General features: G+C 49.7%; 1 protein-coding gene across 2 annotated transcripts; it reads right to left on the bottom strand.

The window, feature by feature from the left end:
* Positions 1–469: 469 nt before the first annotated feature.
* Positions 470–11,606, bottom strand: NMRAL1 (NmrA like redox sensor 1). Of its 2 annotated transcripts, none has more exons than XM_066275043.1 (6): positions 11,342–11,606; positions 11,040–11,113; positions 7,979–8,208; positions 4,332–4,581; positions 1,729–1,919; positions 470–770 (listed from the first exon to the last, which is right to left on the bottom strand). In XM_066275043.1, the coding sequence occupies exons 2-6, from the start codon at positions 11,077–11,079 to the stop codon at positions 591–593; spliced, it is 891 nt and encodes a 296-aa protein (XP_066131140.1). In that variant the 5' UTR covers positions 11,080–11,113; positions 11,342–11,606; the 3' UTR covers positions 470–590. The 2 variants fall into 2 exon arrangements, with proteins under 2 accessions (XP_066131140.1, XP_066131139.1); XM_066275042.1 differs by having other exon boundaries at positions 7,970–8,208; positions 11,342–11,604.
* Positions 11,607–14,440: the final 2,834 nt, after the last annotated feature.

Genomic DNA, 14,440 nt, shown 5'->3' with positions numbered 1-14,440 from the left:
TGAGGTCGCCAACTTGAGTGCGGGCTCATCTGGTTTGAGCAAACGCCCACCAGCTTGAACCCAAGGTCGCTGGCTCCAGCAAGGGGTTACTCGGTCTGCTGAAGGCCCACGATCAAGGCACATATGAGAAAGCAATCAATGAACAACTAGGTGTTGCAACGCGCAATGAAAAACTGATGATTGATGCTTCTCATCTCTCTCCGTTCCTGTCTGTCTGTCCCTGTCTATCCCTCTCTCTGATTCACTCTGTCTCTGTAAAAAAAATAAATAAATAAAATTAAAAAAAAAAACAAAAAAAAAAACACTGCACTTAAGTCCCACATGTTGTTACCAAATGCCTTTACCATCCTCACAACCCCTCACTGCAGGGGAAGGAGACTGGGCCCTCCACCACTCAATGCCGCCTGTTGGCATCAGTGTCTAGTAGCCGCCACCCCAGTCCAAGATCCAAAACAAAGCCCCGTTCTTTTGGAAGCCATCTGTGAGAACAATGGCGTTTATTTTAAAAAATAGGTTTTTTTGTAACACAAGAAAGAATCAGTGTGATTGTGCGTCCCCTCCCCCTAGATTGGGTTAAGAGGTGGGCAGGGTTACAACCTGGAAAAGTCCCCTTTGTGCTGCTCTAGCCACTGATCCAGTGTCTTAGCCTTAGGGTTGAGTCTCAGGGTCAGTTCAATGTCCCGGTCGGGTTTCAAAGCATAGAAACGGAACATGTTGGCCAGGTCCTGGGCGCCAGGGAAGCCAAGTTTCTCGTAGTCCTCAGGGGTTGTCTGGAAGTAGAGTGGGGGAGTCTGCGAGGATCCACCAACATCTCAGTGCCCCACTGAAGTGGTGAGGGCTGGGGACACCTCAGTCCCTACCAAGGTCCTTGCTAAGTACATCTGAAATCATTCTAAAAGAGGAAAGTTTGGAAACCACTATTCTAGGTCAATTTAAATCCTGTTCTTTCAAGATCTTGAGATGAAAAACTGCTCAGTTCTTTCCAAATCAGAACTCTGCTTACATCATTTTCTTGCTAAAAAACCAAAGGTGTTCCCCTTTCCCAACTGAATTGGACCTGAACTCCACAAACCCTCCATGACCTGCCTCAGGCTTTTCTTTGTTCTGATAGGGACACCTGGCCCCTTAGTGCCAGTTTTCTAGTGTACATCGTGCTAAGGAAGCTTCTAGGTGTATTCCATTCAATCTTCACAACAACCCAAGCAGGGGACACTATTCACACACCCGTTTTCATGGATAAGGAAACTGAAGCAGAGGGGTCAGGGACCATGCCCCAGGATCTGAATATGGGGGTCTGCCCCTAAACCTCCACCACTCCTCTGGACCTGGGAGCTCTGTGAGTAGTCTTTGTGTTTTAACATCTAGATATTAACCAGATTTTCTTTAATGAGAAGGCCTTACTTTCATAATGGGAATGATAAGATATAAGAAACTCAGGGGTCTGGACTAGAAGACAGGGTCAGTGGGGGGAGGAGACCAGCAGCCCTGCATTTTCACCCTTGGCCTTGGTCCCTAAGGGTCCCTCCTCCTGGAACTCCCTCCCTGACTTTATCAACCACCTAAGCCAGAAATTTCACTCGGCAGCCATACTTGGCTCTCAAGAACAGCACAACATGAATGTTCACAGTTGTGATGAATTCAGATCTACCTTGCCCTAGATCTTCCTTCCTACTACCCACAACACCCTCCTGGGGAGTTGAAGGGACCTACAGGGGCCAAGGGGCCCACCTTGGCGTCACGCACAGCCTTCCCAGTATGCTTGGAGAGCAGGGCAGCGTACTCCTCTGCCGTGTGCTTGCACGTACTGAGTCCAAGGTTCTGGCCGATGTATTCTTCTGGCTTCTTCAGCAGGCTGAGCACCACAGGGCCCAGGTCAGTGACGGACATGCCGTCCATGGGTATGTCACCCATGGGCAAGCCTGGGGGGAGAAGAGGGACGTGCTGGCACGGGACATGTCCTGGAGTGGACAGTGGGCCCTTGGCCAAGGGGTAGAAACTGGTGTTCCCACCAAATAACCAACCAGACACCTGCACAGACCAGCACCTAGCATGACTCGGATACCTCCTAGCGTCTATAGCAGAGCTGAAGCAGCAGTGGAACTGAGTTGGGAAGTGGGAATCAAGTCAAGCTCTGCCCCCCTGGCATGTTGTTTAAACCCTCTGAGCTCTGTTTGCTCTATTCTTAGAGTGGGGAGAAGAACACTAGACCTGCCCACCCCTCTCAGGGTTGAGATAGGGGGACAAGGGACAGGAAAGGAAGGGACTTCAAAAGGTCTCCTGAGAACAGGCTGGTGCCCATAGGCCCCACTGCTCCTAGGACTCTTGGGTGTACTTAGTCATATTGTGAATTCTGGATGCCGAAGTCTGTGGGTGGGTATTCCAAACAGCAACTCTACTAACAGGAATGCTTGGCTAGCTGAGGCTGGGGCCTGGCACAGAGCAGTGCATAGCAGGTGCTCGTTCATGTCTGCTGAGTTAATGAATAAACTACCTGCCAAGCTGTGATTTTGTAGATGGAGAGGTACAGCAGTGTCTAGATGTGGTGCCCAGCGTGCTTGGGCTATGCCATCTTCCTCACCTATAAAAAGGGGTTGCTGGGCCCTGGCTGGTTAGCTCAGTGTCAGAGCGTCGGTCTGGCGTGCAGGAGTCCCAGGTTCGATTCCTGGCCAGGGCACACAGGAGAAGCGCCCATCTGCTTCTCCACCCCTCCCCCTCTCCTTCCTCTCTGTTTCTCTCTTCCTCTCCCGCAGCCAAGGCTCCACTGGAGCAAAGTTTGCCCGGGCGCTGAGGATGGCTCTGTGGCCTCTGCCTCAGGAGCTAGAATGGCTCTGATTGTGGCAGAGCGATGCCCCAGATGGGCAGAGCATCGCCCCCTGGTGGGCATGCCGGGTGGATCCCAGATGGGTGCATGCGGGAGTCTGTCTGACTGCCCCCCCCCATTTCCAACTTCAGGAAAAAAAATACCAAAAAAAAAAAAATTAAAAAGAGGTTGCTGGCTTGAGCTCAAAGATCACTGGCTTGAAGCCCAAGGTTGCTGGCTTGGACAAGGTGTCACTGACTCAGCCGGAGCCCACCCCCGGTCAAGGCATGTATCAGAAGCAATCAGTGAACAACTCAAGTGACCCAACTATGAGTGGATGCTTCTCATCTCCCTTCCTCTCTCTCACTAAAAAAATAAAATAAAATAATTTACCTATTGATTTTGGAGAGAGGAGAGAGAGAAAGGTGAGATGGGGAGGTAGGGGAAGAAACGGGAAGCACACATAGTTGCTTCTAATATGTGCCTTGACCAGGGGTTTCAAACTGGTGACCTCAGCATTCCAGGACAACGCTCCATCCACTAAGCCACCACAGGTCAGGCAGCCCCCCCCCTTTTTTTTTAGAGAGACAGAAGGGGAGAGAAATGAGAAGCATCAACTCTTCATCGTGGCACTTCAGTTGTTCATTGATTGCCTCATGTGTGCCTTGACCAGGGGCCTCCAGCAAAGCCAGTGACCCCTTACCGAAGCCAGTGACCTTGGGGTCATGTCTATGATCCCACACTCAAGCCAGCAACCCCACGCTCAAGCTGGCAACCTCGGGGTTTTGAATCTGGGACCTTGATGTCCACCGCCCTGCCACCAGTCAAGCTATAAATAAAATCTTCAAAAGGGGGGCGCGCCACAGCTGCCCATTCAGGTCACTCAGGGACCTTGTGGGGATGGAGGTCCAACTCAAGGCGCACAGAGAAGCATCCCCGACTATAGCTCTGTGAACTGTAAAAGGCCAATACCAAGACGACACTGCTCATTGATGGGCAGAACTTGAGTACGGCCTGCTGAGAGCACACACCCCTCCCCCTCGGGCCTCCGGAGCATTGTGCTCTAATCCACTGGCTGACTGGCAAGACAATAGTTGTATAAGGTTCTCTCCAAGCCAGAAGCCAGGGCATCTCTAGCTGTTTAGAGACTTGCAAATGGGCATTGAGAGGAAAGTACTTTCCACTTTCTGAAATCTACAACTGGGTCTCATCTTCCCAAGCCTCTCCTCATTTTTGAAGAAGTGACAGTAACTGCAGTGGTCTCTGTCAAGCTTTCCACCAGACAAAGATTGTATCATCCCATCTCAGGAGATATTCTCATTGCCCCTGGGAAAGTCAGGAGTCAGGGTTATGCTCATTTCACAGAGCAGGAAGCAGAGGCCCAACAAAGTGTTATGCCTTGCTCACAGTCACAGGCCTAATGTGAGAGCCAGGACTCAGACCCAGAACCATCTGAGGATAAGCCCATGACTTTCTGCGAGACCCATAGGTACACAGTGAGAGCAGGTGCTCAAGGAGGAAGGGTACTCACTCAGCAAGTAGCTCTTTCCATCTGGGGCTTTCTGGGGCAGGAAGTAGGAGAGGAGATTCTCGAAATAGCAGGACAGCCTCACACTGGTCATGGGAACGCCAATATCCCGAAAATATTCCTCCACCTCCCCTTTGCCATCAAAGTGCTTTGCCGTCAGTCTCCCCGCTGTCATCTTCTTAATATTCTCCAGGCCACTGTAGACCACATAGCGAAGGCCCAGACGCTTTGCCAAATCGGCCAGCAGCTTTCCCTGGTGGGCAGAAAAGGAGAAACCACAAAGCTAGGAGGGACAATGCCTGTCCCTATTCACGGCTCAGGTCTCCAACCCCAGAGTTGCCACTGTGCCTGATGCTAAGAGACCAGCACCTCTTATCCCTCAGATAAGGCCCCACCCGAGGAAAGACCATCTGCTTCTCTCCCTCTCTCTCCCCCTTCTCTCTTCCCCTCTTGTAGCCAGTGGCTCGATTGGTCATTGGTCTGAGCATAGGCCTCACACAGAGGACAGCTTGGTTGACTGGAGCATCAGCCCCAGCGGGGGTTGCTGGGAGGATCCCAGTTGGGGTGCACATGAGAGTCTGTCTCACTATCGCCCCTCCTTTTAAAAAGAAATAGCCTTGTCTCATGGTTCTTCTCATAACCCTCCCACCAGCTCCTAGGCTCATAACCACCTAACTAGCCTGACTGGTGGTGGCGCAGTGTATAGAGCATTGACCTGGATGCTGAGGTCCCAGGTTTGAAACCCTGAGGTCTCTGGCTTGAGTGCAGGTTCGCCAGCTTGAGTGTGGGCTCACCAGCTTGAGTGTGGGATCACCAACATGATCCCAAGGTCAGTGGCTTGGCTGGAGCCTCTCAGTCAAGGCATGTACGGGAAGCAGTCAATGAACAACTAAAGTGGTACAATTATGAATTGACGCTTCTCGTCTCTCTTCCTCCCAGGTCTCTCCTCCTCCTGTCCTCTCTCTCTCTCAAAAAAAAAAAAAATTTTAAATATGTCAATAAAGATAACCACCTAACTAGAGAGAATCTGGGTGGAAAACAGACTGAAAGGAAACAGAAATCATGTGAAAAGCGGCACAGGGACTTTCTGGATTGATAGAAATATACTTTGATTGCACAGGCAGTTATATGGGTTTATATTCTTACTTTTCTCTTTCTTAAGTGAGAAGAGGGGAGATAGTGAGACTGACTCCCGCATGCACCCCAACTGGGATCCACCCAGCAACCCCCATCTGAGGCCAATGCTTGAATCAACCAAGTCATCCTCAGTGCCTGAGACCAATGCTTGGACCAACCGAGCCATGGGCTGTAGAGGGGAAGAGGACGAGAAGGGGGAGAAGGAGGAGAGAAGCAGACAGTTGCTTCTCTCTTTTTTTTTTTTATTCATTTTAGAGAGGAAAGGGAGAGACAGAGGAGAGACAGAAGGGGGGGAGGAGCTGGAAGCATCAACTCCCATATGTGCCTTGACCAGGCAAGCCCAGGGTTTTGAACTGGTGACCTCAGCATTTCCAGGTCAACGCTTTATCCACTGCGCCACCACAGGTCAGGTGGCAGTTGCTTCTCCTTATGTGCCCTGACCGGGAATCAAACCCGGGATATCCATACACTGAGCCAACCGGCCAGGGCCAGCTTATTTATTTTCAAATTTTATCAAACTGTACAATTAAAATATGTGCATTTTAGCCCTGGCTGGTTGGCTCAGTGGTAGAGCGTCAGCCTGGCATGCGGGAGTCCCGGGTTCGATTCTCAGCCAGGGCACACAGGAGAGGCGCCCATCTGCTTCTCCACCCCTCCCCCTCTCCTTCCTCTCTGTCTCTCTCTTTCCCTCCCGCAGCCAGGCTCCATTGGAGCAAAGTTGGCCTAGGAGCTGAGGATGTCTCTATGGCCTCTGCCTCAGGCGCTAGAATGGTTCTGGTTGCAATGGAGCAATGCCCCAGATGGACAGAGCATCGCCCCCCGGTGGGCGTGCTGGGTGGATCCCGGTCGGGTGCGTGCGGGAGTCTGACTGCCTCCCCATTTCCAACTTCAGAAAAATGCAAAAGAGGGAAAAGGGGGGGAAAAAAAAGAAAAATATGTGCATTTTATTATAAGAAATTATGGATCAGTAGAGTTAGCTATTGGATGACAAAGGAGATTAGTGTCTGCCTGGGCTGGGGGAAGGGAAGAATTGGGGAGTGACTGCTTATGGGTACGGGATTCTTTATGGGGTGATGAAAATGTTCTGATATTAAGTAGTGGTAATGACTGTACAACTTTGTGAATATGTTAAAAACCAATGAATTGCGCCTGACCTGTGGTGGCGCAGTGGATAAAGCGTCAACCTGGAAATGCTGAGGTTGCCGGTTCAAAACCCTGGGCTTGCCTGGTCAAGGCACATATGGGAGTTGATGCTTCCTGCTCCTCCCCTCCCCCTTCTCTATAATAAATAAATAAAATCTTTAAAAAAAAAACCAAGAAAAAACCAACAACAATGAATTGCAACCTTAAAGGATGAATTGCAACCCTGGCTGGATAGCTCAGTTGGTTAAAGGATGAATTGCAGGGTTCATGAATATTAAAAAAAAATCACTGGATAAGAAAGTATCCTCCTCTTGCCCTGATCAAAATCTAGGAGGGCTAAAAATATAAAAATAAAAGTAAAGAAAATAATAATAAAATAAATAATAATTTTTAAAAACCCAGGTTGACTGCATGGAAGAAGTTGGGAAAGGCCTGCAGTGGTCAGTGGTCCTGGGCAGTGTAGGCCCCACTGGCTAGTTAGAGCTGCCTCCCAGGAACCAAAAGGGACCCTAGAACTCTTTTTAAGATGCCCTGCAGCCCTGGCCGGTTGGCTCAGCGGTAGAGCGTCGGCCTAGCGTGCAGAGGACCCGGGTTCAATTCCCGGCCAGGGCACATAGGAGAAGCGCCCATTTGCTTCTCCACCCCTCCGCCGCACCTTCCTCTCTGTCTCTTTCTTCTCCTCCTGCAGCCAAGGCTCCATTGGAGCAAAGATGGCCCGGGCGCTGGGGATGGCTCTGTGGCCTCTGCCCCAGGCGCTAGAGTGGCTCTGGTCGCAATATGGCGACGCCCAGGATGGGCAGAGCATCGCCCCCTGGTGGGCAGAGCTTAGCCCCATGGTGGGCGTGCCGGGTGGATCCCGGTCGGGCGCATGCGGGAGTCTGTCTGACTGTCTCTCCCTGTTTTCAGCTTCAGAAAAATGCAAAAAAAATAAAATAAAAAAAAAAATAAAAAAAAAAAAAGATGCCCTGCAACTAGCCTGACCAGGCAGTGGCTCAGTGGATAGACCATCAGACTGGGATGTGGAAGGACCCAGGTTTGAGACCCCCAAGGTCGCCAGCTTGAGCATGGGCTCATCTGGGTTTGAGCAAGGCTCACCAGCTTGAGCCCAAGGTCACTGGCTCGAACAAGGGATCACTCAGTCTGCTGTACCCCACGGTCAAGGCACATATGAGAAAGCAATCAATGAACAACTAAGGAGCCACAACAAAGAATTGATGTTTCTCATCTCTCTCCCTTCCTGTCTGTTTGTCCCTATATGTCCCTCTCTCTGACTCTGTCTCTGTCACAAAAAAAAAAAACACCCCACAAAAAACTGCCCTGCAACTAGTCCTGGTCTCCCTCACCCTCCTTCCTGCCCTCACCTGCTTCACCTCCTGCTCCTGGCTGCAGTTCTCCCAGTAGTTGGTCACGATGAAGGTGGCATAAGCCCCAGTCAGGGCCCGTTCCATGCTGGCCTCATCATCCTGGTCTCCCTGCATTATTTCTGCACCTTGTAGTCTCAGCTCCTTTGCTGCTTTCTGCCCAGGGTCCCGGGTCACAACCCGAACACTGAACGTCCCATCTTCCATGAGAGTCCGGGCCACTGAGCCCCCCTGAGCACCTACAAAGAGTCAAAAATATCTACCTGCAGGATTGCATATGCCTGGGAGTCCTGCTAACGGTAAAACCCTGAAGAGAATGCTCCACCATAGCAAGACACCCAAGATACTTTTCACTTGTCGCTCTCATTAAACTGCCTTACACCGGCCTGACCAGGCGGTGGTGCAGATAGAGCACCGGACTGGGATGCGAAGGACCCAGGGTCGAGACGCCGAGGTTGCCAGCTTGAACGCGGGCTCATCTGCCTTGAGCAAAAAGCTCACCAGCTTGGACCCAAGGTCGCTGGCTTGAGCAAGGGTTACTCAGTCTGCTGAAGGCCCGAAGTTAAGCCACATATGAGAAAGCAATCAATGAAAAACTAAGGTGTTGCAATGAAAAACTGATGATTGATGCTTCTCATCTCTCTCCGTTCCTGTCTGTCTGTCCTTATCTATCCCTCTCTCTGACTCTGTCCCTGTATAAAAAATAAATAAATAAACTGCCTTTCACCAATTTTAAATGACACCTTTACTGAGATAGAATTCATTTACCATACATGCACACCTTAAAAGTGTATCATGTAATGGCTTTTAGTATATTTAAAATGATGCAACCACCACCACAGTTAATTTTAGAACATTTTTTTAAAGCAAGAGAGAGACAGGGAGATGAGAAGCATCAACTTGTTGTAGCGGCACTTTAGTTGTTCATTGATTGCTTTTCATACATGCTTTTACCAGGGGGCTCCAGGCAAGCCAGTGACCCCTAGCTCAAGCCAGCAACCTTGGCCTCAAGCCAGAGATCTTGGGATCATGTCGATGATCCCCCACTCAAGCAGGTGCGCCCACAGTCAAGATGGCAAGCCTGCACTTGAGTCCGTGCTCAAGCTGGCAACCTCGGGGTTTCGAACATGAGTCCTCAGCAGTCCTGGTGGATGCTCTATCCACTGCACCACCACGAAAACAAGTCAGGCCAGTGTCTACACATTTCACTTTTTATCCAGTCCCAGAGATTTCCTGGTTTTGATTTCTCCCACCTCCCTAATCTACACCCAGTGAATCTCATGTATCCTCTTCTTTGATTCTGATGGATAAAATAAGTGGTAAAACTGCCATTTTCTGAAGCATTTTTGCAATCTTTTGAGATTTTTGCCTGCTGGCAACTGTCATTTTGGCTCATATAAACTAATAAAAATTCTTACACAGCTTTGGCATTAGCCCAGCGTGTGGACGTCCTGGGTTCAATCCCCAGTCAGGGCACACATGAGACATGACCATCTGTTTCTCTTCCCCTCCGTCCCCCATTCTCTCTCTCATCCCTTCTCACAGTCAGTGGCTCGATGGTTCAAGCATGGGCCTGGGCCCTGAGGATAGCTCAGTGGTCCCAGCTCAGCACTCAGGTGCTGAGGATGGCTCCATTGATTCAAGCATTGGACCGAGATTGCTGGGTGGATCGCAGTACGAGTACATGCCAGAGTCTGTCTCCCCTCCTCTCACTTAAAAGATAAATAAATAAAAATAAAAACAATTCGTACAGGTCTGGATGTTTCTTATGTTAACAATGTAACTTACACCTCAATAAAGCTGTAATATATGAAAAAACTGAAAAATAAAACACTATCATTTAAATATAATTATCTACTTAGACATTTCTATAATGCTCAAGAAACTTGGTGTTGGTCAAATAAGTTTGTAAATATGATATATATGTTTGCTCGCTTATAGGTTGCATCGTGTGTGGGGACAGGCTGTAAGCAGACAGGGCGGTTATAGCCTAAGGCTTAGTTTTAAGACTAAGCTTTTCCCCACACCCTTGACTGATTGCATGATGTGGGGTGGTGCACTCTCATGAGGAATCCCATTATGCCTCAGATAAGTGACTTTGTATCAGAGACTTCCTTGTTTGTATATTGGATTAAAGGTTTTGATTTATACACTATAAAGTGGGGCAGACCGGTTCCTGAGATTAGCATTAGAGGAGAGAGCAGAGAAAGCAGAGCAGAAAAAGGCCATGTGGAGGAGAGGAGAGGCAGCCAAGAGGGTGGAGTGCTAACGGAGAAGCCAGTTAATGCAGTTTGTGCAGGAGGAGATGAGGAACAGAAGTGAATAAAGCTAGTGAGCTAGAAACCTTTGATTCTAGGAAACTCGGATAAGTCAGTAGCTCTGTGAGCACTGAATGAGTGGGTTTTGGAGTCCAGTGTGTGTTTTCACTTGCCCACCGGGTGCAAGCCCACCATTTATTGGCTCCGTTGTTTCATTACCATCTGTCCGAATCTAATGCGAACCTGCATGGGTCAGGCGGCTGTGATGGTGGCCGTGCCTACTGGCTTTACACTTGGTAACAGCGATGGACAAGGTGGGGGTACAGATGTGGAAAGGAGATTTAATTTTGGTATGACAGTGCAACCACTTAACTTACTCAAAGAAGTTAATTTCTTTCTTTTTTTTTTAAATCAGCTGTTCTTTCTTTCTTTATTTTTTTAATTTATTCATTTTAGAGAGGAAAGGGAGAGACAGAGAGGAGAGACAGAGAGAGAGAAGGGGGGGAGCTGGAAGCATCAACTCCCATATGTGCCTTGACCAGTCAAGCCCAGGGTTTCCAACCGGCGACCTCAGCATTTCCAGGTCAACGTTTTATCCACTGTGCCACCACAGGTCAGGCAAGAAGTTAATTTCTTAAAGAGTCAGGGGCATGTGCACTCAGGTCTTGTCCCCACGGCCCCCACACTGGATCAGGGGTCCAAGGTATCTCACCCCTTCCGACCGGGAGGGGGGGGGTTCCCGGCGTTGGGTGACTCTCTGGCTCAATCAAAGGGCCCTTTGTTTGAGGATCCCCTATTGGGGTTCCGCTTACCTGTGGCTCCAAACACCACCACTAGTTTCTTGTCTGCCATTCGAGCGGGAGGGGGAAATGCTGTCCCAAGAAGCCTGGGAGCAAGGGGAGAGATGAGGGAGGCCCGGTGTGGGCGACAGGGCAAGGGGACCCTGTCCGGAACGAGCCCACGCGTGCACCGCGTAGGCCTGAGCGGGTGGCGGCCCGGGAGATGTCGGGGCTCCTCGACCTCCGGCCCCACCCTCGGGCCTGACACCCCCTACCCGGCCCGGCTCTCGGACCCTAGACCCCACCCCCGGGCCCTGCCAGCGTGAGGTCCTCACCGCAGCCTGGGCGGGAAATGCTCTGTATAACGCGACACCCGCTTTGCAGCCGAGTCCACCGCGGAGGAGAGAAAGGAATCCTGCGAGGGGCGCAGACCCCCGGCCACAGCTTCAGTCCTTTCCTGGCAAAGCCACCTCTTCCGGGCCGCCCGGTGTGAAGGGACCCACCTCTTCCGGGCCGCCCTGTGTGAAGGGACCCTAGGCCGCGCCGCTTCTGAAACCCACGCTGTCCCAGTTCTGATTTCGCGCGGAGCTGACTCGCCTCCCCCTCCCGCGGACACAGATGGTTCCTCCTGGTTCCCGCGAGAGTCCGAGGATATTCTGGACTCACTTCCCTCCCAAAACCACCTCTTTATCCTCCGAGAACATCTGAACTTGTAGGGGTGGGGTGTCACCTAAAGATAATTAAATCTATCTCTGTGAGTCTTAACCCACTTAGGGCCTGAGTTCTTTCTTATATGCCCGACTCGCTATTGAAGTTGCTGCTAGTTGCACAGATTTGAATTCTTTTTAACAGAAAAGTCAGATGTCTGTGTGGTCAACTAAAACTCAAAATTGCCCCTCTCTTCTTCTGAAAGGTTCTTCGGACTGGATGAGAACATTTGTTTTTCCATTCATTCCAAAATATGTATGGGTTTGGCTATGGGTGAGTGGTCAAAGGCAGTGGGCCAGAAGATCTCTGGGGTGATTCTGGGCAGGTTCAAGCCCTGCTTAGGGTGTGATGACCTGTTATTGCCACAGGAGCTTGATACTCATCTAAATGATTTCAGACTAAGAAACATTGATAACAAAATATGTATGGATTCATCCCAGAATGTCAGCTTCGGGACAGTAGGCACTTGTCTTTCTGTTTACTGCTGAATTTCCAGAACCTAAAATAGTACCTGGCACAAAGTAGGATGACTGACTAGTTGTCTAAACATCTGCTAGATGCTAGACTTACAAGGAACTCTAACTAAAACTGAGGTGGTTTTCCTTAATCTAGCAGTGGAGATATGCTACATGGGAATGTATATTTTATGTAAAATACTGGTCTTTATAATAAGGTGCATATATTTAGCCTGAAAAGGCAGTGGTGCAGTGGATAGTGTCCGCCTGGGATGCTGAGACCCCAGGTTCAAAACCCTGAGGTCTCCGGCCTGAGTGCGGGCTCACCAGCTTGAGTGTGGGATCACCAGTTTGAGCATGGGATCATAGACATGAGCCCATGGTCGCTGGCTTGAGCCCAAGGTTGCTGTCTTGAGCAAGGGGTCACTGGCTCCACCGGAGCCTCCCCAGTCAAGGCACATATGAAAACGCAATCAATGCACAACTAAAGTGCCACAACAAGTTAATGCTTCTTATCTCTCTCCCTTCCTATCAGTCTGTCAATATGTCTCTTGCTAAAAAAATCACACAAAAAATATTTATTTTAATACACACTTATGTTTACTTCATTTATAAATGAAGATATCAACTGTTGGTCAAATAAGTTTGTAAATATGATATATTTGTTTGCTTGCTTATAGTTTGTATTGGGTGTGGGGGACAGGCTGTAAGCAGGCTGAGTCGTTATAGCCTAAGGCTTAGTTTTAAGACTAAGCTTTTGCCCACACCCTTGACTGATTGCGTGATGTGGGGTGGTGCACTCTCATGAGGAATCCCATTATGCCTCAGATAAGTGACTTTGTATCAGAGACTTCCTTGTTTGTATATTGGATTAAAGGTTTTGATTTATACACTATAAAGTGGAGATTAGCATTAGAGGAGAGAGCAGAAAAAAGAAAGCAGAGAAAGGCCACGTGGAGGAGAGGAGAAGCAGCCAAGATGGTGGAGTACTGAGGGAGAAGCCAGTTATGCTTTGCCTCTCCTCAGAATGTAAAGTTTGCCTGGAATAATTTATCCCTATCCCTTAAGTAGGGTAATCCCTACTCATTCCTTAAGACCACATAATCATCATTCCCTCCAGGAAGCCATCTCTGGCCCCTAGGGTAGGTACTACTCCTATTCCACTTCCATGTCTTTCCCACTGGCCAAAACTGTCCTATCATATTGATGGAGGACTTCCTGAGAGCTGACCCCATGTCTTGTTTGTGCCTGTATCTTTTTTTCTAGACACAATGTCCAGCACTCAGTAGGAACTCAAGTGCATATTTTTCTGATGAGGTTATTCTTTAATTGCATGGCGTTAAACCACACAAAACCCAATGTTCTGAGGTCTCTACTTTAAGGAGATAAATCCAGACAAGAAGGCTCCCCGTGGGACCAACTGCATAATTTTCAAGGCCTGGTACAAAATGAAAATGTGTGTGATTACCAGTTGAGAACAAGGGTCTCCTTGTTCAAAATTACCAAGCATTTCAAGACAGTGAAAGCTCAACATTAAAACAAGTGTGGGGGCCCTGGCCGGTTGGCTCAGTGGTAGAGCGTTGGCCTGGCGTGCAGAAGTCCCAGATTCGATTCCCGGCCAGGGCACATAGGAGAAGCACCCATCTGCTTCTCCACCCCTCCCCCTCTCCTTCCTCTCTGTCTCTCTCTTCCCCCCCCCCGCAGCGAGGCTCCATTGGAGCAAAGATGGCTAGGGCGCTGGGGATGGCTCCTTGGCCTCTGCCCCAGGCACTAAAGTGGCTCTGGTCTCGACAGTGCGACACCCCAGAGGGGCAGAACATCGCCCCCTGGTGGGCAGAGCTTGGCCCCTGGTGGGCGTGCTGGGTGGATCCCAGTTGGGCACATGCGGGAGTCTGTCCAACTGTCTCTCCCCGTTTCCAGCTTCAGAAAAATACAAAAAAAAACACAAAAAAACAAGTATGGGGTCTTTCTAAGCATCGAGCACCATGTAACTGCTTGGATCACAAGCCCATAAAACTGGCCCTGGTGCGCAGGTTTAATTGAGAATAACATCCCAGAGCCACTTTGGGACGCAAGCAACTCCAGTGCCTTTTTTTTTTTCTCTGAAGTTGGAAATGGGGAGACAGTCAGACAGACTCCCGCATGCGCCTGCCCAGGATCCACCCGGCACGCCCACCAGGGAGAGATGCTCTGCCCATCTGGGGATTCACTGTGTTGCAACCAGAGCCATTCTAGCGCCTGAGGCAGAGACCACAGAGCAATCCTCAGCGC

This window comes from Saccopteryx bilineata, chromosome 4, assembly GCF_036850765.1.
Source record: "Saccopteryx bilineata isolate mSacBil1 chromosome 4, mSacBil1_pri_phased_curated, whole genome shotgun sequence".
Taxonomy (NCBI): Eukaryota; Metazoa; Chordata; class Mammalia; order Chiroptera; family Emballonuridae; genus Saccopteryx; species Saccopteryx bilineata.
This window is presented reverse-complemented; position numbering and strand designations above follow the sequence as displayed.